At 55.3% G+C, this 20,605-nt stretch overlaps 11 protein-coding genes across 11 annotated transcripts; 6 read left to right on the top strand and 5 right to left on the bottom strand.

The window, feature by feature from the left end:
* The first annotated feature begins 4 nt into the window (after positions 1 to 4).
* On the top strand, positions 5 to 1,197 carry BDV59DRAFT_171416 (uncharacterized protein). The gene is made up of 4 exons (XM_073688571.1): positions 5 to 209; positions 269 to 310; positions 377 to 826; positions 896 to 1,197. Exons 1-4 carry the CDS (start codon positions 156 to 158, stop codon positions 1,040 to 1,042), a joined length of 693 nt encoding a protein of 230 aa, XP_073551516.1. The 5' UTR covers positions 5 to 155; the 3' UTR covers positions 1,043 to 1,197.
* Positions 1,198 to 3,593, bottom strand: BDV59DRAFT_171415 (CoA-acylating methylmalonate-semialdehyde dehydrogenase). The gene is made up of 2 exons (XM_073688570.1): positions 2,612 to 3,593; positions 1,198 to 2,537 (listed from the first exon to the last, which is right to left on the bottom strand). Exons 1-2 carry the CDS (start codon positions 3,360 to 3,362, stop codon positions 1,483 to 1,485), a joined length of 1,806 nt encoding a protein of 601 aa, XP_073551515.1. The 5' UTR covers positions 3,363 to 3,593; the 3' UTR covers positions 1,198 to 1,482.
* A 703-nt stretch (positions 3,594 to 4,296) lies between these two features.
* clxA (calnexin) lies at positions 4,297 to 6,654 on the bottom strand. Its single transcript, XM_073688569.1, has 5 exons — positions 6,310 to 6,654; positions 5,974 to 6,256; positions 5,785 to 5,915; positions 5,079 to 5,732; positions 4,297 to 5,025 (listed from the first exon to the last, which is right to left on the bottom strand). The coding sequence occupies exons 1-5, from the start codon at positions 6,433 to 6,435 to the stop codon at positions 4,534 to 4,536; spliced, it is 1,686 nt and encodes a 561-aa protein (XP_073551514.1). The 5' UTR covers positions 6,436 to 6,654; the 3' UTR covers positions 4,297 to 4,533.
* A 361-nt stretch (positions 6,655 to 7,015) lies between these two features.
* On the top strand, positions 7,016 to 7,998 carry mde1 (methylthioribulose 1-phosphate dehydratase MDE1). Its single transcript, XM_073688568.1, has 3 exons — positions 7,016 to 7,188; positions 7,245 to 7,720; positions 7,771 to 7,998. Exons 1-3 carry the CDS (start codon positions 7,051 to 7,053, stop codon positions 7,880 to 7,882), a joined length of 726 nt encoding a protein of 241 aa, XP_073551513.1. The 5' UTR covers positions 7,016 to 7,050; the 3' UTR covers positions 7,883 to 7,998.
* A 54-nt stretch (positions 7,999 to 8,052) lies between these two features.
* On the top strand, positions 8,053 to 10,424 carry BDV59DRAFT_113073 (sorting nexin 1). Its single transcript, XM_073686643.1, has 6 exons — positions 8,053 to 8,232; positions 8,305 to 8,361; positions 8,422 to 8,909; positions 8,965 to 9,345; positions 9,396 to 9,998; positions 10,048 to 10,424. Exons 1-6 carry the CDS (start codon positions 8,199 to 8,201, stop codon positions 10,204 to 10,206), a joined length of 1,722 nt encoding a protein of 573 aa, XP_073551512.1. The 5' UTR covers positions 8,053 to 8,198; the 3' UTR covers positions 10,207 to 10,424.
* A 1-nt stretch (position 10,425) lies between these two features.
* Positions 10,426 to 11,312, bottom strand: BDV59DRAFT_113074 (mitochondrial 54S ribosomal protein bL31m). The gene has a single exon (XM_073686644.1). It carries the CDS (start codon positions 11,123 to 11,125, stop codon positions 10,607 to 10,609), a length of 519 nt encoding a protein of 172 aa, XP_073551511.1. The 5' UTR covers positions 11,126 to 11,312; the 3' UTR covers positions 10,426 to 10,606.
* Positions 11,313 to 11,583: 271 nt separating this feature from the next.
* BDV59DRAFT_199097 (flavin reductase family protein) lies at positions 11,584 to 12,402 on the top strand (the record flags this gene model as incomplete). Its single annotated transcript, XM_073693291.1, has 1 exon — positions 11,584 to 12,402. The coding sequence occupies one exon, from the start codon at positions 11,584 to 11,586 to the stop codon at positions 12,400 to 12,402; it is 819 nt and encodes a 272-aa protein (XP_073551510.1).
* Positions 12,403 to 12,708: 306 nt separating this feature from the next.
* BDV59DRAFT_171404 (putative ubiquitination network signaling protein) lies at positions 12,709 to 16,396 on the bottom strand. The gene is made up of 2 exons (XM_073688567.1): positions 14,322 to 16,396; positions 12,709 to 14,262 (listed from the first exon to the last, which is right to left on the bottom strand). Exons 1-2 carry the CDS (start codon positions 16,060 to 16,062, stop codon positions 12,971 to 12,973), a joined length of 3,033 nt encoding a protein of 1,010 aa, XP_073551509.1. The 5' UTR covers positions 16,063 to 16,396; the 3' UTR covers positions 12,709 to 12,970.
* On the top strand, positions 16,397 to 16,973 carry BDV59DRAFT_171402 (uncharacterized protein). The gene has a single exon (XM_073688566.1). The coding sequence runs from the start codon at positions 16,595 to 16,597 to the stop codon at positions 16,940 to 16,942; it is 348 nt and encodes a 115-aa protein (XP_073551508.1). The 5' UTR covers positions 16,397 to 16,594; the 3' UTR covers positions 16,943 to 16,973.
* Positions 16,974 to 18,687: 1,714 nt separating this feature from the next.
* BDV59DRAFT_113011 (uncharacterized protein) lies at positions 18,688 to 19,198 on the top strand. The gene has a single exon (XM_073686642.1). The coding sequence runs from the start codon at positions 18,842 to 18,844 to the stop codon at positions 19,145 to 19,147; it is 306 nt and encodes a 101-aa protein (XP_073551507.1). The 5' UTR covers positions 18,688 to 18,841; the 3' UTR covers positions 19,148 to 19,198.
* BDV59DRAFT_112960 (thioesterase family protein) lies at positions 19,165 to 20,516 on the bottom strand. Its single transcript, XM_073686641.1, has 4 exons — positions 20,086 to 20,516; positions 19,994 to 20,009; positions 19,677 to 19,846; positions 19,165 to 19,605 (listed from the first exon to the last, which is right to left on the bottom strand). The coding sequence occupies exons 1-4, from the start codon at positions 20,431 to 20,433 to the stop codon at positions 19,249 to 19,251; spliced, it is 891 nt and encodes a 296-aa protein (XP_073551506.1). The 5' UTR covers positions 20,434 to 20,516; the 3' UTR covers positions 19,165 to 19,248.
* Positions 20,517 to 20,605: the final 89 nt, after the last annotated feature.

The raw sequence follows: 20,605 nt of genomic DNA, 5'->3' as shown, positions 1-20,605 counted from the left end.
AAAATGTGGAGGGGAAGAACCGGCGACTCCCTTCTCCATACTACTTATTTCTCCCCTCTACTTCGTACCGTCGCTCTTTTCTCTCCTCATACAAAACCGAGCACTTTGAATCCACTCCCTTACACTATACTTGTCTGACCATCTCATATCCCATCATGGCCGCCCCCGCAGAAGCCTCCATCAAGAACCTCAACGGTAGCTGGACTATGGTACATCCCCGCGCGTTAAATACAACTCTACACCTTCGCTGGACTAACCAGACCACCAGGACTACACCCTGTCCGACCCCAGTGATCCGCTTCTGACCCTGGTGAGTCCCCGCGCCACCATTCCCATCCCCGACCGCAACCCAGACTAACCACAATTGCGACAACAGCAAGGGATGGGCTGGTTCCTCCGCAAAGCCATCAGTCTTGCGTACATCACGGCGGAAGTGAAGCAGTACGCCGACGAGAAGGACCCCCAAATCAGTCACATCGACATCAAGCAGTACGTCACGGGCGGCATTGAGGGCACGACCGAGAACCGCACGACCGACTGGCAGACGCGCGAGCACCAGGACCACATCTTCGGCCGGGTCGAGGGTCAGTCCAAGTTCTTCCGCGGCTCGAAGAGCGCCGACGGCAAGGTCCGGCCTAACCATGCGTGGAGCACCGAGACCGACGACGAGCAGGTCAAGAAGTTCCTCAACGGCGAGATCCTGAAGGACGGGAGCGAGTGCGACGGCTGGATCGTCGAGAACTTGGGTGAAGAGTACGGCGAGGGTGAGGGTCTCTGGTTGCAGAGCTTTGTGCGGAGCTTGGACAGCACCTGGACTGCTGAGCAGGTACGTTCGCTTGTGCCCGTTGGTTTTGCTTGCGTGTGTTGAGACCGGCACGGATACTGACGGCTGCAGATCTGGGGCTTCGAGATTATCAACGGAGAACGTTACTACACCCGTCGTGTTGTCGTCGCCAACAATGGATCTTACGAGATGGCCCGCTTGATCTACACCTATATTCCCCCGCAGCCAGAGGCTGAGGAAGACGAGATTATCATGTGAGATTTTACGTTGTCCACACAAAGTTACGACGGGCGATGGCGTGGAGACGGCCGGATAATGCGGGAAGGACGTAGGTCTACTGGTTATCTACTATATAGAATAGTCATGGTTTTGGCATGTTTGCCAGGTCAAGCCATGCGCGAATGTGACGATGAATTCCTTTGTATAGTTTTGCATTAGTCCGTCCACTCGTTACCAACAATCCAGTTGACCAATAATTCTCAGCTAAGGCTGTCAGCCCTACCACTAATTTCCCAATTTCTGGTCAAAATAATGATGCAATCTGTTTCATTAACAACTCAGGATATCAACTTTATATAACCTCATACAGACAGAAACAGCCGACATCGCATGATCAATCTCGATGATACGCTGAAAAAAACCAAAAATAAGCCCATATTTATCTTTTATTTTGCATTTTACTTTTCAGATGGACCCCATCACGAGTGAGTAGGCATCACAACGTGCGCCTTGGTGCTGACAGCATCTTCACTGCGCCAGTGGCTGGTCACGGTTTTCTGCTGCGTGTAGAACTGCAGGCCGGGCTTGCCGTAGAAGGTGTTGGCGCCGCCGCCCGCAATACTCTTCTTGTTGCCGGTGAAGGAGAACATAGGAAGAGGGACAGGAATGGGCACATTGATTCCGACTTGGCCGGCCTCAATGTCCTTCTGGAAGCGAGAAGCAGTAGAACCAGAACGGGTGAAGATGGCCGCGCCGTTACCGTATTCGTTCTTGTTGATGAGGTCGATAGCATCCTCGAGGGTGTCGACGCTGAGGCAGACCAGAACAGGGCCGAAGATCTCCTCCTTGTAGCACGTCATATCGGGGGTGACGTTGGTGATGATGGTCGGGCCGACGAAGTTGCCGTTGGGATACTTCTCGGGCTTGTAGCCCCGGCCGTCCAGAAGGATGGTGGCACCCTCCTTTTCGGCGCTGGCGATCAGGTCCTCGATGCGCTTCTTGCTCTCGGGAGAGATAACGGGGCCCAGGTCGGCACCCTCTTCGAAACCACCGTTGACGTTCAGAGCCTTGGCCCGTTCGGCGATCTCAGGAAGCCATTCCTTGGTCTCGCCGACCGTGACCACGGTGCTCAGAGCCATGCAGCGCTGGCCTGCGGCACCGAAGGCGGCACCGACGATGGCGTTTAGGGTGTTGTTCTTGTTGCAGTCTGGCAGCACGGCGGCATGGTTCTTGGCGCCCAGGTTGGCCTGCACACGCTTGCCATTGGCCGAGCCACGAGTGTAAATGTATTCACCGGCACGGTTGCTGCCGACGAAGCTGATAGCCTTGATAGCGGGCTCATCAAGGATGAAATCAACAGTCTTGGCCGAGCCGTGAATGATGTTGATGACACCGGGAGGGAAACCGGCCTCCTTGGCGAGCTCAGCCAGGATCATGGCGGCACCGGGGTCGCGCTCCGAAGGCTTCATGACGAGACAGTTACCGGTCACGGTCGCAACGGGAATGCACCACAGGGGAATCATGGCGGGGAAGTCTGGGGGGCGGACGGTTAGCATCGGAGAACAAAACACCTCGGACCCGGGGAGGATCGGAAAGGGGTAAGCGTACTGAAGGGACAGATGGCAGCGACAACACCAAGAGGCTCCCGGTAGCTACGGGTCTCCATATCCTTGGCGACCTCAAGGACCTCGCCAGTCATCTGAGTGGTAATGCCACAGGCGGTTTCGGCCACCTGAAGACCACGGAGAACATCACCCTTAGCATCGGCGAAAGTCTTGCCCTGCTCGAGAGTGATGGACGAAGCCAGACGGTCCCAGTTAGCACGGATCAAATTGACAAACTTGAACATGATCTGCTGCCTGGCAATGACGCTGGTAGCCCGCCATGCTGGGAATGCCTTCTGGGCGGACTCGACGGCGGCCCGGAGCTCCTCGTCGGTGCTCTGGGGCACCCGGGTGACAAGGTTGTTGGTAGCCGGGTCATGGAGGTCAATCCAGGTGCTAGCCTTAGAAGGCACAAATTCGTTGTCGAGGAAGTTGGCGGTGTCGATGGGGTTCGCAATGGGCTGGTGGTCCGTCGGGTATTCGGTCGCAGTAGTAGCCGCGGATGTAGTTGCGGGGACCATCTGCTGAGCAGTCGCATGCAGACGGCGTGTCGCCACCTGCGCCGACGAAGCGGACGCCGCCAGGGCTCTGTGAGAGGCCATCACGGACTTGGAAGAAGACAGAGAAGCGGTGGTGAGAGAGCGAGAAGCTGCAACTCTGGCGGAAGAGAGAGTGGCCACAGCAGGGGTAGTGCGGGGAGAAGCGGCGCGGAGAGCGGGGAGAGAGCGCGCCAGGGACCGACGACAAGCGGCCATAGTGGTAGCGGGGAAGATGAGAGGAAGGATGACAGAGAGAACTGCAGTATTTGAGTCGACAGCCGACAGGGGAGAGAAGGGGGAGAAAGACAGAGAGTGAGGGGGAAAGTGGCGAGCGGAGAAGTTGTTATATACGGAGTAAACCAGGTCCAAGGGCGATTGTTGCTGTCCCGTTCGGGAAGGCGCTATCACCGACCGATAACTCGGCGCTCTCCGCCAATCGGAAGGCCGTTCCCCAACTACGTGGGCAGGGCCCGTTTAGGCAATCGTCTTCCAGTTCAGCAAGTAATTCCGAGCACATACAATGGATCCTATGGAGTATTTCCTAACCGATCTAATCACCGAAAGACATGGAACTTCTTTGATCGTTTGCACTTTGATGATATGGGTCCGTTCGGCGCGGAAGAGGAATTTGATCAGTGGTGTCTGGCTCGAGTGAAATCACCACTGGCACTGGCCTTTTGGAAGAGGCGCTCGCCAAAGATGAGGGGATTCTAGAAGTTCGTCCTGACCCGTGGGGATCTGGATGCACGTAATATAATAGTGTACGAAGGACCCATTTCGGGGATTGTCGACTGGGAGTATAGTTGCTTCTTCCCGGAGTATATGTTGAGGATTGGTGGCTTCCAGTCTTGAAAGAAGTTCTCCAGCCATGTGGCTTTCTGCGATCTCAATTCGGCGCGACGATTACGAACAGGGGATGGTGATTTAGTAGCTGTGTTCGCGTTTTAATGCCCTTTCGTTTAGTCTTTTCTATTGCATTCCAGTCATGTCGACAAGAGGCCAAGCTCGCATTTATATCTTTCATTGAAAAGTAGCCGCAGTTGAAAAAAGAGGGACGGGAGGCGCTAATTTACACAAGAGGCCGGGCATAAAGCAAGAGGATGTAGGTTTAATTCCCTATTACTTGGGCCATAGATAACACATGGTTGATACCTTGGTAGATTACGCAATTTGATTGCAAGCTATACTCTACATTCAACTGAATATTAACCCCCAGTTCTCCACGTACAAGCTCGTTACAGTCTCTTCCCTCCATGGAGTCGCGCCAGTATAGAGAATATAAACGTGAAATAGAAAATTCTGTGTTTTGGGAATTTATCCTAGGGTATTTTTTTTCTTTCTTTTCGACTTTCTGCGCTTCACTCGTTCCACTCAGGGAACAGTGGATTTACTCCGCCGAGGAGCGCGTGGCCCGCTTGGTGGCACTGCCCTTGCCAGTATCGGCAGAGGAGCTGGTAGCCTTCTCATCCTTCTCCTTGCCCGATCCAGCGGCCTCCTTGCCCTTCTTGGGAGCGGGTGCTGGGCTGCTGGCGCCAATGGCTCCCACAATGACGAGAACCATGGTCAGAAGGAGAGCGCCAAGGGCGCCAGCCACCTCAGGAACCTGCTTCACGGCGTTGACGGGGTCCTCCTTGGCCAGGCCGACGAAATAGTCAACCTTCTCGCGGACGTAGGTAACCGGGTCTTCCTTGAAGCCAACGCTGGGGGTAGCTCCAGTCTCCTGCGGCTTGGGCTTCAGGGCCTCCTCCTCAGCCAGCTCAACGGGGTGCTTGACATCAAAGGTCTCCTTGCGGAGCTTCTCAGCATCCTCAACGGAGTGACCAATGTAGATGTTGTCGAACAGGATGTCGTTCTGCATAGTCCAGATCTCAAAACCAATCTATTATCCGGTTAGCGTCTGAAAAGAACCAGCGCGAGATGAGGGATTCTTACAGCACCCATGGGCTCGAAGTTGGCAGGAGTCTTGTCCTCGAAGTAAGCAGGGTTGGCAATCTTGCGCGGCTTCCAGGGGCCCTTGTAGGCAGGGTTGTCGATGAGAGGGGCAGACCACTTGCCCTTGTAGGCGGGGTTCTTCTTCATGGGAGCAGTCCAGGGGCCACATCCGGAGACATCGGCGCACTTGGGGTTGGGAACAGTGGGAGGGATCCAGTCGCCATCCTCCTCGTCATCCCAGTCCTCAGGCTTCTCAGCCTCAGGGTCGGGGATGCTGGTGGGTTCCTCCTCAAGCCAGTCATCGGGCTTAGTCGCATCCTCGTCAACGATTTCGTAAGGGGCCTCCTCGTCCCAGTCCTCGGGTTTGGTAGCCTCGGGATCGGGGATCTTGGCCTCATCAACCCAGTCGGAGGGCTTGGAGTCCTTGGGATCATCGATCTCCTTCTCAGGGTTGACCGGGGGGTTGAAGTCCTCCAACAGGGTACCGTTCTTGACGGCCTCGCCATCGATGAGGATCTGGAAGGACTGGTCGGGGCGGACAATCAGGGTGTAGAGGGAGGTGACCTTGTTGGTGCGAGCGGCGGGGGGAGCCTTGAGGTGCTTCTCCTCATACTCGCCAGTCTTGGGGTTCTTGTGACGGAAGATAAAGTGAACCTTGGGGGAGTCAGCATCTGCTGGTATCATGTCGGCGCCAGGAGGATCGTACCTTGTTGGTGGCACCGCACTTGTCGGGACCGAACATGATGACGTAGGGAGAGGCGTTGGAGAACTCCTCGGCGTGGAGCTTCTTGTTGTCCTGAAGGAGCTTCAGGTAGGCACCACCGCAGACGAGGGAGTCTGGGAGAGGAAGGGTTAGGATCATTGGGCGACTGTGAAGATTGATCGATTGGCTTACTTTGCGGCTTGACCTCGTACTGAACGACAAGGGTCTTGCCCTTGTTGTCAATCTTCTTGGGGAATTTCGCGGAGATGGCGTGGTGAGCAGCAGGGTTCTTGACTACCAGACCCTTGTCGCCTTCCATACCCTTCAGTACGGTGGGCTCCTCCACGGACCATTCACCAACATAGGCCCAGTCTTCCTCGGACTGAGAGTCCTCCTTCTTCGCGTGAGACGGGGTCCATCTGGATTGCCAGTCATCGGTAAACTGTTCCAGGAAGGGAGCCTTCAGAGTGGTGGGCTGAGGAAGAGTCAGCAGATGCGGAGATGGACTCGGATGGGCGGGTCACGTACGGTGAACGTGGGCTTTTCCGCCAGGGAAGTAGCCTCAGGCTTGGTCTCGGCCTCCTCAGCATGAGCATAGCCCATGAGAGTGGCGGAGGAGACCAGAGCGGAGGTCAAGGCTGCGTTGATACGCATGGTGGGAGATCTTCAATGTAGGACAGGCGAGAGAGGAAAGAAGGAAACAAACACAGGAGAGGGAGAGACGAATCAATTGAGGGTCCTGGGTAGGAGGAGAAGGACAGTAGACGAGGGATATGGGGGGGAAGCAGAGAGGCCGACCACACAAGACGAGAGAGGGGGGAAGAGGAAGAGAGAAGAAGGGGGGAGAGATGGGATGGTTTTATGCGATGCGTGAAGCTGGGAAGTTCAAGGTGGCCTCTTCTGCCCAGAAAGGTTTAGTGGGCGGTTTCTCCAAGCTTCCATCAGACAAGGTGATTCCATTGATCTCGCCGGTTCTTGTACTGTTCTACATTATTTTATTATGATGTTACTGGATTCTATAGAATTTTTATACGATAGAGATACATACCTATATATAATGTACCTCTCTATTTATTCTCTCTCTATCGATCTCGTATGCCCTGACATAACCTTAACCAACGGAATGTGTTCGTCCAGCTGCTCCACCAGCAATCAACAGTCATCCGCCTTCCCCGCACGTGCATCATCCAATTTCCGCTTTTTTCGTCTTTTTTTCCCTCTTTCGCTCCCCTCCGACTTCCTCTACCACCACCCTCTCTACATCTCATCATGTCGCAGGATATCCAACAGAAAGACAACAATGACCATTTGGTCCAATCTTCCGATCCGGATCACCCCGCCAACATGATCCCCGATCTGTGTCGCAAATTCTACAACTGGGGCTGGGTGACCGGAACTGGTGGAGGGGTAAGTTGCGCCTCGTTCAACAACATACAATAAAAGCTCATCAATCGCATGGCTAGACCTCCATCCGTCGTGGCGATCACATTTTCATCGCCCCCTCCGGCGTGCAGAAGGAGCTGATGCAGCCGCATAACATCTTCGTGCTTGAGTTCCCCACTCCCAAGTACCCCCCCTCCGACCGCAAGTACATTCGCAAACCGCTGGCTCTGAAACCCTCCGCATGCACCCCGCTCTTCCTGGCTGCCTTTGAGCGCGGCGCCGGCTGCTGCATTCACACGCACTCGCAGTGGGCCGTCTTGGTGACGCTGTTGGTCGAGCGCGAGAGGGGTCCCGGCGGATACTTCGAGATCAGCAATATTGAGCAGATCAAGGGGATTCCCCGTGGCAAGGGCAAGGGAATGATGGGATTCCATGACACGCTTCGCATCCCCATCATCGAGAACACTGCGTTCGAGGAGGACCTCACTGGCAGCCTGGAAAAGGCCATGGAGGAAAACCCCGACACCTACGCGGTGCTGGTCCAGAGACACGGAATGTAAGTTCTTCCTCTGATTGTGACCCTAGTGGCTTCTAACCGGTGGACAGTTACGTCTGGGGGGATGATGTCGCCAAAGCCAAGACGCAGTGTGAGAGTCTGGATTATCTCTTCCAGCTGGCCGTAGAGATGCACAAGCTGGGCATCCCATGGGTCAAATAATTCTTTTGCATGATAGAGGATATGCCGTAACGAGAAGATGTATATATATAATGTTCTATATCCTGTAAAGGACTGGAAGGTAGATGTAGAGCTGGGCGGGGGAACCCTAATCCGGGCGCAATTGGGCGGATCATCATCGGTCGGTCCATCCAGGCAGGCCAACTTAGTAACTTCAACTCAACTACGTCCTCCTCCCTCCCTCCAGCTTCCTCCCTCTTCCCCCCACGCCTCGTCTTTTCTTCTCGCACTGCCCTCTCTCAATCCATCCTCTTCGCTCTATCTTCCTCCTCTCCTCATTGTCCCACGCATCCCCTCCATGGATCTGGACGCAGGCGACTCCCCGTGGGGCGGTAAGTAGGCAGTCACGTTGCTGATACCGCAGCGCCATCATCGTGCAATCGCTAACCCATGACTTCCACCAGATGTACCTTCGCAATCGACTAGTCGCAATGGCTCGACTTCTGGAGAACATGCCACCGGTACGTGACCATAGGTCCCCGCCCATCTATACCTCGCTCCTAACCGCATCATCCGCGCAGCTTCCGAACAATCGTCACAACAACCGAGCTCCAACAACGTCCGTTCCCCCGTGCGACGAGGCCCCCGCGGCACCCGCAAGATCAGTGCACAAACGACCAAACTAGAAACTGTCGATGATACCCTCGATCCGTTGGGCCCGCTCGGAGACAAAGCCGACGACACCAGTCCCACCACCCCCGATCAGGCTCCCACACCACCTCAGAAGGAGACCTTCGCCGGGCGAAATGTGCGGCCCACGTCATCAACGTCGCAGGCTTCTAGCGCGGCTGGAATGGCCGACCCTATGAGCTTGGAGGAGGACGGCGCGGGAGTGAGAAATCCCCCGCCGGTACAGGCCCCCAGCGAGGCGGACAGTTCCAAGCGGCAGTCTGAACCCAGCATCAGCGTCGAGAAGGCGGCCAATCCAACGTTCGACATCACTGTCGGCGATCCGCATAAGGTTGGAGATCTGACCAGCAGCCATATCGTATATCAAGTGAGGACCAAGGTAGGTTTTCCAAACCCGAGTTTCATGGCTCATCGCAGGTCTAACTGGCTCGCAGACCACCTCCAAGGCATACCGGCAACCTGAATTCGCCGTCAGCCGTCGGTACCGTGACTTCCTCTGGCTGTATAATTCGATGCACAGCAACAATCCAGGCGTTGTAGTGCCCCCTCCCCCCGAGAAACAGGCCGTCGGCCGGTTCGACACCAATTTTGTTGAATCCAGACGAGCTGCACTGGAGCGGATGCTGAACAAGATTGCGGCGCACCCCATCCTTCAACACGACGGCGATCTTAAGATCTTCCTCGAGAGCGAATCGTTCAACTTGGATGTCAAGAACAAGGAGAATCGCGAGCCAGACCTTGGCCAGAACAAGGGCATGTTTAGCTCCTTCGGTATCAGTGTCGGCGGAGGTGGAAAGTTCGTTGAGCATGACGACGTAAGTTTGCTCTGGAGGCGTCTGGTTTCCTATACTCACACCTCATGCAGTGGTTCCATGATCGGAAGATCTACCTGGACGCTTTAGAGAATCAACTCAAGGCCCTGATGAAATCCATTGACACGGTTGTTGCGCAACGAAAGGGTCTCGCCGAAGCTGCGGGTGATTTCTCGGCTTCACTGCATGCTCTGGCAGCGGTCGAGCTGTCTCCGGCCCTTTCCTCTCCTCTAGATGGGCTCTCCGATCTCCAGCTACGCATCCGGGAACTCTACGAACGTCAGGCTCAACAAGATGTTCTGACGTTGGGAATCACGATCGATGAATACCTCCGTCTGATTGGGAGCATCAAGACTGCCTTTTCCCAGCGCCAAAAGGCCTTCCACAGCTGGCACGCGGCCGAGTCGGAGATGCAAAAGCGTAAACATACCCAAGAGAAGCTCCTGCGGCAGGGCAAGACCCAGCAGGACCGTCTAAACCAAGCCAATGCCGACGTGGCCGATGCCGAGAGAAAGGTGCACCAAGCACGCCTCTTGTTCGAGGACATGGGCCGGTTGATGCGCAACGAACTGCAACGGTTCGAGAAGGAAAAGGTGGAAGATTTCAAGTCCGGTGTGGAGACTTTCCTTGAGAGCGCTGTTGAAGCTCAGAAGGAGGTATGTAACCATCCGAGCCCAGCGAAGTCCCTGCTAACTTCCCTCCCAGCTTATTGAGCTTTGGGAGACATTTCTACTGCAGCTGGATGCTGGGGAAGAAGGCAACCCGTTTTATGCTACCCCCAAAGACGGTACGAATGCCCCCGCCGAGTCGGCACAGCCAGAAAATAGCGAAAGTGCTCCCGCCGTGGCCGCAGAGGAAGCATAGTCTACCCCGATTGTCCCATGTTTACGGCTTTTCCTTTTACCCTGTTCTGTATAAAAGAAAGCCACCAACTTGTATGTCGTCTTTTCAGTTTTCACGTATCTTCTCCAGCGAGCCGTTTCGTCAATTACTGTACGTTGTGGTCCCGGCGTATATTCAAGTCATGGCCAGTCACGCAATTCCGCAATCCGAATACCACTGCTATAATACCAGTAAACATTAATACGATCCTTGCCTAGAAAGACGCACCAGCGGACAGGTCGGACGCCCTATAGAAGATAAATGTCCAGAAGACGAACAATAGAGGTATCGAATTCCAAAGCCGAATTCCAACCGTATGAATACATCATGCATACTCCATATTGTACAGAAGAAAACCAAAAACAATTGATAACTCCCAATCCTAATTCTTCTTCTTTCCCGACGCACCACCACTCTGCTCCTCCTGTCCAAACGAGCTGATCAAATCCAGCAGGTTGTCATCTTCCTCCTCGGCCTCGGCGGCGGCCGCAGCTGCCGCAGCAGCAGCGTCTTCTTTACTCTGCTTGTCGTCCGGTTTCGAGGCCTTGGCGTCTGCCTCGCCCTCAACGGGCGTGTTGGCATCCCAGCTGCGGCCGAATTTGGCGCGGAAGGCGGCGAGTCGTCCGGCCTCGTCCTCCTCGACGTTCATCAGCTTGCTGGATGACGGGTTCCAGAGCAGACTGTTGCGCGTGTCGCGGGTGGAGCGGTACACGGGAGCGGGTGACGTGGTGCGGTGCGTAAAGGCGCTGCCGTCGGAGAGCGTTATGAGCTGCGTGAAGGTGTAGGGGCGCTTGGGACGGCGCAGGAGCGTGGCATGTCGGCATTGCGAGCAGATGAAGGTGGTGGAGGTCTGGACACGGGCGGTGGTCGCCGTGCGGCGGAGCGGCGTGGCAAGCGACATTGGTGCAGACCAAGGATAAAGGAGCAGTCTGTACAGAAGAAGAGGGAATTGACTGAGGTGTGGGATACAGCGTGGTGTGGATGTCTGGCGGATGGAGAGCGTGCCTTTTCTGGCGGAGAAATTTGGCGGTTCGGAGATGTGCTTATGTCAGCACCGCCCAGCGTCTTTTCAACCTCAATCCGTCCCAGCAGCTCCGTATACAACCCACTCGCTCCGGTCCACGCCCTCGCAGCATGCTGGTGCTTCGGAAGTGAACGGCTGATGTGGACGCTTCTTCACGATGACTGTGGCTCGCCTTGACGGTCTCCTCTCTACTACCTGTGTCTCTTCTCTCTCTCCGTGAGTGCATTCCGGCGGGATGAGCTTTCTCTATCCTCGCTCCGTGGGTGCGGCCAGTCGAATCGCGGGACGACTACTAGGTAAACATACCCCCTATAACTACCAGCACAGACAAGAGCATGCCACTCACGCTTCATCTCCATCCAGACCGAACAACCACCCCCAGCATCCTCTCCACGCCTCCACCATGTCCCGCGCAATGGCACTCCCACAGACCCTTCAGCAAAGCCACCGCGCCAGCCGTCCCCGCGCAAGCAACAACTCCCCCAACACCAACAACACACCCCGATAACCCGGACGCCGCCTCCCTCTCCGACCAGGTGCGTCTCCTGATGCGCCGCGTGCCGTACCCGGTGGCCATCATCACCGCGACGGATCCGCACGCCGAGACGCCCGCCTACCGCGGCATGACTGTCTCCTCGCTCAACACCGTCACGCTCCACCCGGACCCGGTCGTCTCGTTCAACGTGAAGCGCCCCTCGGAGACCCTGACCGCGCTGCAATCGTCCGGCTGCTTCCTGGTGCATCTCCTGGCGCCGGGCCGCGCCACCGCCGCCCTGGCCCGCGATTTCGCCCGCGGAAACCACCACCTCACCATCGTCGGCGACGAGGGCGGCGACTTCGAGTTTGTGCCGCTCCCGCCCGCCCCGAGCCCGGGCGAGGGGCCGCTTCATCCACGCCCGCTGCCGCTTCTTCGGCGGAAGCGGGACGCGGACTGTGCGGCGGAGGCCGATGCGGCGGGGATCGTGTCGCGCGATTTCCCCTTCGTGTTTGAGTGTCGCCTCCACCCGCACAGCGTCAGGGTTCACGATCACACTATCGTCGTTGGCACGGTTGTCCGCGCGCTGCACGGTTGCAATGCCGAGACCACCTCCGCTGCGGATTTGTGTTTGACCTACGCTAATACGAGGTTCTGGGCTATGGGTCACGAGATATAGATGTGCGTGTTTTGCTGTATTATCATGGAAGGACAGCGTAGGCTGTCTCGCATTGTATCATAGAACATAGAATTGCGTTTTCTTTGCTTGTATATAGATACTCCAATACGATATTCAAGAGTTATACAGGAAAGCAGCCAGCAATCCACGCGATTCAGCTGGCCTTAATACCTTACCTCCTGCAGGTACCTTATGGTTCTTCATGTTTTCTATACGAACTGTCAATCCGCTTCACCAACAAGCACATCAGGCCCACCAACCGTGGAAGTCATCAGATATCTGCAACGTTTCACCGTTTTATAATAAAGGCTACACCACAGCTACGCCAATAGAAAACAAAGTACACCAGGTCTAATATTATCGACACAATTCTACACAAGGACAAGATGTATTTATTGATCACAGACGACAGAGACCAGGATATGTCTCAGACAGCTGCCGGGCCAAATGACCTGGAAATATCCATCAAGAACTGAGCGCCAAGACTGTGAGTTTTGTATCGACAGAAGCAGAAAACTGGAGTATCACACGCGCAAGCAGACCCAAGAAGCCAGCATCGACAACTGCGTTAGATACCTTTGCCGGCTGCCGAGCTGGGGCTGCCACTTCCGCTACCGCTTCCACTACCGCTGCCACTTGCACGGCTACCTGCCCGCGGGAAGGGGCTCGAGATTGGTCTCAAGTTGGGCCCGTTGCTCTCAGATCCAAAGCTCTGCCTCTTCTCGCCGACCGGCTCTGAAAGGTCGAAATGGAACGGCGCACGGCGGGCCGAATCTATCAGATCGGAATCGTAGAGACTACTCCGACCGGACCGATTGGAGAAGGAACGGTCCCGATAGACGAATTCCGATTCGAATGGCGAGCTAGTGTGGGCGAGCGGAGACGTCGGGAAATGCTGCAAGTATGACGGCTGTGTTGGGCTGGCGGGATGAGACGACGCGCCGACCAAAGACGACGCATGTTGGAGAGGGCTTGACTTCAGCGGCGGGAAGCTGAGTCCCAAAAGGGAGCGATTGCTCGAAGCGCTCGTCGTCAATCCGGCCAGCGCCAGACTCGGTGGGTCGCTGAGAGGGTTCGTGCCAGGAAGGTTGCCCTCGGGCGTCAAGGGGGCAGAATCCATGAGCATCTGCTGCTGTTGCTGCTGAATAGCTTGTTCGATCGCAGCGGATTGTTGCCAGAGTTGGTTGGTGCGCAGCTGATACTCCTGCACAGACTGAGAGATGCTTGCGAATTGCTCATGGAAATTGGCCTCCAGTTTCGCTTGGTCCTGCTCTCGAGCAAACTGTTCTGCGGCCCGACGTTCTCGCTCGTTGAGACCCTGGGCGTTGGCCGAAATGATCCGTTCGTACTGTTCATTGACCCTAGTACGACGGCCCTGGAGACGTTCGCGTCTCTGGACCGTTGAATTCAGCTCCGATTCCAACGCGGACACCTCACGAGCAACGGCAGAACGGGCAGAAACCAGTTCCTCCTTTACCGAGTTGAGGAGTTCCAGCTCACGCTCAAACTTGGCTTTCTGCGTGGACCATTCTTCCAGTTCCTCCTCAGGAATATTTTCCAGATTGTCTAGTTGAACCTCAAGGACGGCGGTAACTTCTTCGGTTTGTTTGATATTCCTTTCCAGTTGTAGAGAGCGCTGCTTTTGCCGATTCTCATCTGTTCCGCTATGGAGGCGGTGGTTGTAATTTTCCAGCTCCTTCCGGATTTTCGAGACAACAAGCTTGTGGTCATTTTTAGCCTTTTTCAGTCGGGAGCGCTTCTCGTTCAGCTTGGCCTCGGCGTTGATAATGGAATTCTTCAGCGTGGTGGTGGGGGATGACGGCCGATAAGTTGGCTGGGGCGGGGCGGCGATAGAAGAGACTGCTGAGTATCATCAGAGGGGTGTTGCATTGTATGTATCAGAAACGGCAGGATCTTACCTTGCTCTGCGTCACTTGTGGCAGGAGTCTTCACACTCATGGCGCAGATCTCTTCATCGGTATCACTTCGCATGAAAGAGCAAGTGTATGCACAGTTAGGGGCGAGACCGGAGATCTCGCCACGCCAATGCACCACACTTGCACCCCTTCGCGCATCCGGGACCTTGGAGATTGTCGCAGTCGCCCAAAGAGCACCATTCACACAGACGTAAAACGGTTCCATATCCTCGCTCAAACGGCCAGCCTCACAAGCGCCCGACATGGTCGCGTCATCGGGGGAGGTAAAGTCACCGGCGGCAAACTTGATAGTCGAGCTGTCCACATCCGTAATCCAAACAAGTCCGTCATCCAGCGATACACCTTGAAGATCATCCTCGGTCATCGTCTGGCCTCGAGCCGTTTTCGACAGGGCTCGTGAATGCTCATATTCCCTCATCACCGTCACCTTTGTGCTTGCTAGTGCAGCCCAAAAGGGTTGACGACTCCGGACTTGATTTGCCTGTCTCCTGCGTTTCTTCGCCGAGATCAACCTGTCTCTACCATCCTTGTGCGTTGCCGGTGTAACGAATTGCCCGTCAGGCCCGATATACGAAGACATGCTGGCCCCCGACTCGAACGCCGAGTCGAACTGCGTCTGCGATCCGGCGGACGCTTCAGTATCCACACGCTTACCGGTGCGCGGCGGAGCGGGGGCACGATTTTTGGCCATAGACCGTCTTGCCATCGCTGTACCTGCCTGGGCTAGAATGTGAACTGCAAGCAAACTCCGGATCCAGCTCGGAGAAGTCTGCGGTTCAGTACGTCGGAACTCGGCGGGTATGAGGTGGGAGTATTGCGACAGCAAATCGGGGCTGACAATTTTGGCGGAAAGAAGATGACCCATCACAAAATCCTGTATCCCTTTACTTCGAATCAGATGCAAAACCAAAACGATGCCAACACAGAGGGTATTGACACCACCATTCTTCCCAGAGCCTCCTCCGCCAAGCGTAATGGCGACCTGGACATGGGCGAGATCGAGGGCGAAATTTTGAGCCCAGGTCCACATGAACAGGCCCCAGAAGAGCAGACAAAACCCATCCATGGCAATCATGGTTCCGAGCGACGGTGTTCCGGCCGGACCCTGGAAGATATCGAAGTTTGAGGTCAAGGACCCGGCGGAGGCACCACTAGGGGGCATGAAAGTCAAGGAGGCGAACAGGAACTGAACCAGGGTAAGAACCATCGGCGGGAGCTGCAGAAGGAAGATCAGGATGGCGATCGTGTCGTACATGGGACATGATTTGAGGATGGTCGACGCGAGATGAAGCGGATTGACGGAGGCACTGGAACCGGACCTCTTGGAAGCGGTCGCGGATTTCTCGGTGCGGCGCGAGGCGTCGCCGGAAAGATTGCCATTCTGCGGGACGGCGCCGTTGGTCTGACCGTATGACATGTCCGAAGTACCTTTGGTGTATCCATTCAGATAGCCCCGTACATCCTTCGAAGACTCCGCCGGACCAGTGGCCCTCGCGGCGGCGACGGCAGCAGCGGTGGTGGTGATGGCGGTATCACTGTTGGAACGCGAGGAGGTCCAGTCGACTTGGGAGGAGGGGCCAGAGGTTGGAGTCGAAGAGCCAGGATGATTCCCATTCAGATGTCCATTGGATTTTTGCTTGCTCACTTTCTTTCCGGAACCGACAACGCCATTGTCATGCCGATTGCTGTGACTCTTCCTAGCCGTAGCCGATGAACGTGGCATGGACGAGGGAGCCTAACACCCAGGTCCGAGTCAGCTTGGCGGGGGATAGCCAAGGACTTGGACCAGGCGAAGATATAGAGACGGAAAACAATGTACAGGACTCGCGGGGAGGAGAGGGAGGGAGGAGGAAGAAGACGAAGACGAGAGAGGGGAGATGTAACACAGGGTAAATTACGGGAGGGAAGGAGGGGGCAAAGAAAGGAATGACGAAGAAAATGAAGAGAAAGATGGCCGAGAGTAAGGAGAGAAAGGGAGAGATCAAGCGATGATGAAGGGGAGGGGAGAAGGGGGGAGAAGAGAAGAGGTGGCGGGGGAGAGGAAGTTGTCAAGACGGTCAGGAAGAGAAGAAGGGAAAAAGGTGAGGTAGACTTTTGGATAGACGAGTAGGGGGCCTGAGGCATCAGCACCTTCTACCTCCAATACACTTACACTTCTCGTACCATGACTGTCAGTATCGTCAGGTTGTGACCGACCCAGCCTTGGACGCCGCCTTCCGGTTGGCTCTGCCGGTTTATTTTTGGAGGATCCATTTATGAGGACTGGAACCAGTCTTGGATCTACCGCAATTGACTCGGTCCGTTCATGGTTGGCGGTTTGGGTCATTTCTTTCCTGCATGTTACAATATCTCGTCCTACTTACAATGGATGTATGTATGTCGACGCAAGATCTACGGTACAACACAACATGCATTCAACCACCACGCCCCCCAAACACCTCAATCCATCTCACCGACTTCATTCCCCTTCAACAGTTGGTTCCCAAGCCCATGTCAAAGTCTCCTTGCAAGAGGCGGTCATCCCACTGGAAGAAGTCGTCAGCACCATGCAACGTGTCCCCGGTCCAACTGGCGGTAGGATCGTTCATGATAGGCCCGTATAACACAGGACCTTCTGATCATCTTCATCCCTACCCCTCCTTTCGTCCACGTTCCCCTCCTCTTTAGACTCCGAGTGAGGGATGGGCTCTATCGAGGATCTAAGCTGGTAAGAACGACGACTAGGCTGGACGATCCGACGATCTCCTCCTTTGTCGGCCGTCTTTGCGGGGTTTTCCTGACCGTTGCTACCTATCTAGACAGATAGCATGAGTCGCACGACCGGGATATACTCACGGCTGTCCGGAGTAATACCGGGGCCAGTCAGGGTGGGAGGAGAACAGCGATCACTATCTCGGTATGCGCATCCATCACACGAACACCGTCCATGGCACCAGGTGGATGGATCCCCAAGATACAGAAACTGTCTCTCTGGCAATCGATTGCAGCCACCCATTCAACTTGCAACGTTCTATCGGTCTACGCGATATCAATCGTAGGGTCCTAGCTTCACATGCTCGGCTAACTTGCGGTCTCGGCAGCGTCTCAAAAGGCTGAATGGTTCGTTAGCTACGGTCCTTGGTGGTCTTTCTTTCCCATCGAGGTTTGAATCGCCGATATTTTCCAGCAAGCTAATCCTCTAGAGGATGATATTAGGGCACACCTGAAGGATCGACCGGGTCGGGTGTTACTGGCCTTCAGCGGCGTAATTAATATCTTGTTTCAAGCCACACCCAGGTAGTCCAAGCAATTAAGGCCCAAGACAGCCAATCTGGTATAGATGGAACTGTCCATTGATTACGGGAGGTATCTCGGCCCGCATACAACTTTCGAGGTCTGTCCCATATCCTGCACCAAAGTCTTCATACCTAACCTAGAAGCTGTACCTAGGTAGCCTCCGGAGCTGGAGGTATCCAGTACACAAGGCTGTATCGTATATTACATGACAATACGATACAACCGGATGGATTGGAAGTCAACTCCACCGTCATCACATCATCGTTCCTCGTCCTTCCGACACGGCCGTTGTCGTCGACTGTTCTGGTGCAAGAATCGCCATTGTTCAAAGCCACTCACAAAGCCACAGCGCGACCACCGAACGGGCAAGAGTAAGAGCGAGCGGCTCATGCATGCAGACTGTCAGGTGAAAAGCAAACCGCCTACTTTTTAGTCCAGTCCGATTGGGACTGGATCCATTTTAGTCGGTTTTAGTCCGGACGATCAACCCTGAATGCCCTAAAAGGGATACTCGTGTTCACGGTTCAACCAGAACGGATTGCCGATTCTGCCCCGCAATCTTTGTCAGATGATGGTCCTCCCATCGCACCATCTTTGGCCTGATTAACCCATCTTCTGTGGCCTTCTGGGCCCTGAACATCTCGAGGCGGCTGTCAGATCATCCATGGCGGAGATGTTGTCAATCAGCATTCATACCAGAGCATGGGATATACCGAGAAACGACAGCAGACAGGGCGACAGGGTTGCATCCAGGGATCCAGTTGAGAACCCTTCATCCTTGGCAGTCGGCCTGTTTGACTTTCGGGAGTAGATTTAAACGGTCGATCATTGTCTTTCCCTACCACTTGCCCAAGGGAAAAAAATACCACCTTCGTCCTGAACTGGACTCAGGCAACGGGGGCTGGAGACCTGCATTGAGATCGTCGCCAATCAGGGCATCTCCAACTCGGCTTGGGCCCGAACCAAGGCAAGGAGCAGCGCCGAGCCGACAACGCGGTAAACGGTAGGATCCAGTGAGAATCCTGCAGGACGATGGATGAGGGTTTCTCTCGTACGTAAAAAGATCAAGAGAATCCCGATCTAGACCTTTTTCCCAAATTTTTTTTCTTACTTCTCGCCGCTAAATTTTCAAAGGAAGGTCCTTTTCACACCCGTGGTTGACTGACGGATAACTCCTCCAGGCACATACCTGACAAGCCCAAGAATCTACTAGTCTTATCGTCGGTATGGATAGTCCAGTCCGGATCCCTGCAGAATGTCTCTCCTGGACTATTCCGGTGACACCACTTCTGTTGAATCCCTGCGTATTATTTCGTGGTAGTGTGCTCCGGATAGGTACGGCGTATATGCTCGTTGACCACCGAGGCTGGCAACCGGACCACTTGGTGAGCAAGCTTTTCTTGGCTCGGAAAGAAGGCCGCGCCACATTACTAGATCTCGTAAGGCCCTTCGCGTTAGTTACCTGCATCCTGCGCCCTAAGCAGTTGCCGAGGTGCAACGTCCGCGGGTCGTATGACAGCCATACGGAGTAGCCACAGGAGCTCTCATTGAGTCTACTCCTCCACGCAAGCAATCGTCGACTATTGTTCTCCTGTGAAGAGTATGCAAAATATTCTATACAATGGCAATATGTTCACGCCCTGGCCGATCCAGTATCCTCCACCGCATCCTCCCGATCCCAGCTCTCAACCTCCAACGTGCGGACCCTTGTTTCGATCTCCAGGATGCGCTGGCGCCAAAACGCCTTCGCCTGCTCCTGGAGCTCCCACGTATCCTTGCACTGCGCCATCAGGAACGGCGGTAGCACGGTCTTTTTCCCCTGTCGGTAGTCGTAAGCGACCAGATCCTCGTGGATGCGGGCGGCGGGCCGCTGGTGCGCCTCGGAGATGACCACGGCCTGGAGGTATATCGAATACTGGGATGCGTGGGGCGCGGACGGCGCCTGCGCCAGTTTATGGTAGACAGTGACTTTATCTGGATAGGTCATGGGCTGTGGTTGGTCGGGGCGGTTAGCACGCAGACAGACAGAACACCTCTCCGAGCTGGACCGGGCCCGCATACAAATTTATAGTCCAGTTTGAGGCTGCGCATGATGACCCCAATGCCCCTGTTGCTGACGAGATTCATCCACTCCTGCTTATGGGCCGGGTCGACGTGCATCGCGTAGTTGCGCATGAAGTATACCCGCGCGGTCTCGGCGTATCGGGCGTAGGTGACATTGTTGACGTGGCCTGGAGGCAATCAGGAACGGGTTTCAGAATACAATCCGCCTCATTTGGTGTGCGCGTAGCCGTTGGAAAAGCAGCAAGGGAAAGGGGGAGGTTCGTACCCTAATCGCATGTCAGCCACGAGTCCATCACAGAGGGGAAGTCACGTCCGTCTCACCATTGAATCCTATCGTCCGCCCGGAAACCCCTACATTAGCATCGCCATTCCACGCCGTCGACAATATACTAGATGACTACCATACCATCTCTCCCCACGCCACGTTCTGTCGGAACAACCCCCGTCTCGTCGCATCAGTCAAGTACCCTTCGCTCCCGGCGATGAGCTCGCGCCAGTCCCGGGCGATCTGCTGCAGGATGTCCCCGGCCTCCCGGACCTGCGGGGGCGTCAGACCGAACATCATGCAGCGACCGAGTCGTTGTTTCGTCGTGGACAGCCATCGGGGATCGATCTCGTGCGGCTTCCGCGTCGGCTTCGCATCCGAGGTATGAGCGCTTCGGGGGGCAGCGGAGACCGAGAAGAGACGCACGCTGTGGAGGAAGGATCTGGAGAAAACCGCAGGCTGTCGCTGTAGAACGTGGATAGGATTCATTGTGCAGGTTGGAGGGGCAGTGAAGGGGTGGACAAGAGCGTGGTGAGTGGTGAGTCCATAAGGGCAATCGACAACAACCAGCGGCCAGAAGCGGCGGGAGTTCGGCTAACCCCACCCGCTTCGAGCGGATAATGTTGTCATTGCTGTGATCCTCCTCATTGATCAAATCAGT

This window comes from Aspergillus ambiguus, assembly GCF_047715705.1.
Source record: "Aspergillus ambiguus strain CBS 117.58 unplaced genomic scaffold BDV59scaffold_4, whole genome shotgun sequence".
NCBI lineage: Eukaryota > Fungi > Ascomycota > Eurotiomycetes > Eurotiales > Aspergillaceae > Aspergillus > Aspergillus ambiguus.
The sequence above is the reverse complement of the archived record's forward strand: the minus strand, read 5'-3'. Positions and strand labels throughout refer to the sequence as shown.

Bases quoted from the DNA above. Each gene is read 5' to 3' on its own strand.
- BDV59DRAFT_171416 (XM_073688571.1), top strand. From the start codon at position 156: ATGGCCGCCCCCGCAGAAGCCTCCATCAAGAACCTCAACGGTAGCTGG. The intron at 210-268 runs GTACATCCCCGC...CCAGACCACCAG, and splicing joins TCAACGGTAGCTGGACTATG to GACTACACCCTGTCCGACCC. The intron at 311-376 runs GTGAGTCCCCGC...TTGCGACAACAG, and splicing joins GTGATCCGCTTCTGACCCTG to CAAGGGATGGGCTGGTTCCT.
- BDV59DRAFT_171415 (XM_073688570.1), bottom strand. From the start codon at position 3,362: ATGGCCGCTTGTCGTCGGTCCCTGGCGCGCTCTCTCCCCGCTCTCCGC. The intron at 2,538-2,611 runs GTACGCTTACCC...TCCGCCCCCCAG, and splicing joins CGCTGCCATCTGTCCCTTCA to ACTTCCCCGCCATGATTCCC.
- clxA (XM_073688569.1), bottom strand. From the start codon at position 6,435: ATGCGTATCAACGCAGCCTTGACCTCCGCTCTGGTCTCCTCCGCCACT. The intron at 6,257-6,309 runs GTACGTGACCCG...ACTCTTCCTCAG, and splicing joins CGGAAAAGCCCACGTTCACC to CCCACCACTCTGAAGGCTCC. The intron at 5,026-5,078 runs GTAAGAATCCCT...ACCGGATAATAG, and splicing joins ACTTCGAGCCCATGGGTGCT to ATTGGTTTTGAGATCTGGAC.
- mde1 (XM_073688568.1), top strand. From the start codon at position 7,051: ATGTCGCAGGATATCCAACAGAAAGACAACAATGACCATTTGGTCCAA. The intron at 7,189-7,244 runs GTAAGTTGCGCC...TCGCATGGCTAG, and splicing joins TGACCGGAACTGGTGGAGGG to ACCTCCATCCGTCGTGGCGA. The intron at 7,721-7,770 runs GTAAGTTCTTCC...ACCGGTGGACAG, and splicing joins CTGGTCCAGAGACACGGAAT to TTACGTCTGGGGGGATGATG.
- BDV59DRAFT_113073 (XM_073686643.1), top strand. From the start codon at position 8,199: ATGGATCTGGACGCAGGCGACTCCCCGTGGGGCG. The intron at 8,233-8,304 runs GTAAGTAGGCAG...GACTTCCACCAG, and splicing joins AGGCGACTCCCCGTGGGGCG to ATGTACCTTCGCAATCGACT. The intron at 9,999-10,047 runs GTATGTAACCAT...CTTCCCTCCCAG, and splicing joins CTGTTGAAGCTCAGAAGGAG to CTTATTGAGCTTTGGGAGAC.
- BDV59DRAFT_113074 (XM_073686644.1), bottom strand. From the start codon at position 11,125: ATGTCGCTTGCCACGCCGCTCCGCCGCACGGCGACCACCGCCCGTGTC.
- BDV59DRAFT_171404 (XM_073688567.1), bottom strand. From the start codon at position 16,062: ATGCCACGTTCATCGGCTACGGCTAGGAAGAGTCACAGCAATCGGCAT. The intron at 14,263-14,321 runs GTAAGATCCTGC...GATACTCAGCAG, and splicing joins CACAAGTGACGCAGAGCAAG to TCTCTTCTATCGCCGCCCCG.
- BDV59DRAFT_171402 (XM_073688566.1), top strand. From the start codon at position 16,595: ATGAGGACTGGAACCAGTCTTGGATCTACCGCAATTGACTCGGTCCGT.
- BDV59DRAFT_113011 (XM_073686642.1), top strand. From the start codon at position 18,842: ATGGATAGTCCAGTCCGGATCCCTGCAGAATGTCTCTCCTGGACTATT.
- BDV59DRAFT_112960 (XM_073686641.1), bottom strand. From the start codon at position 20,433: ATGAATCCTATCCACGTTCTACAGCGACAGCCTGCGGTTTTCTCCAGA. The intron at 19,606-19,676 runs GTATGCGGGCCC...GACCAACCACAG, and splicing joins TCAAACTGGACTATAAATTT to CCCATGACCTATCCAGATAA.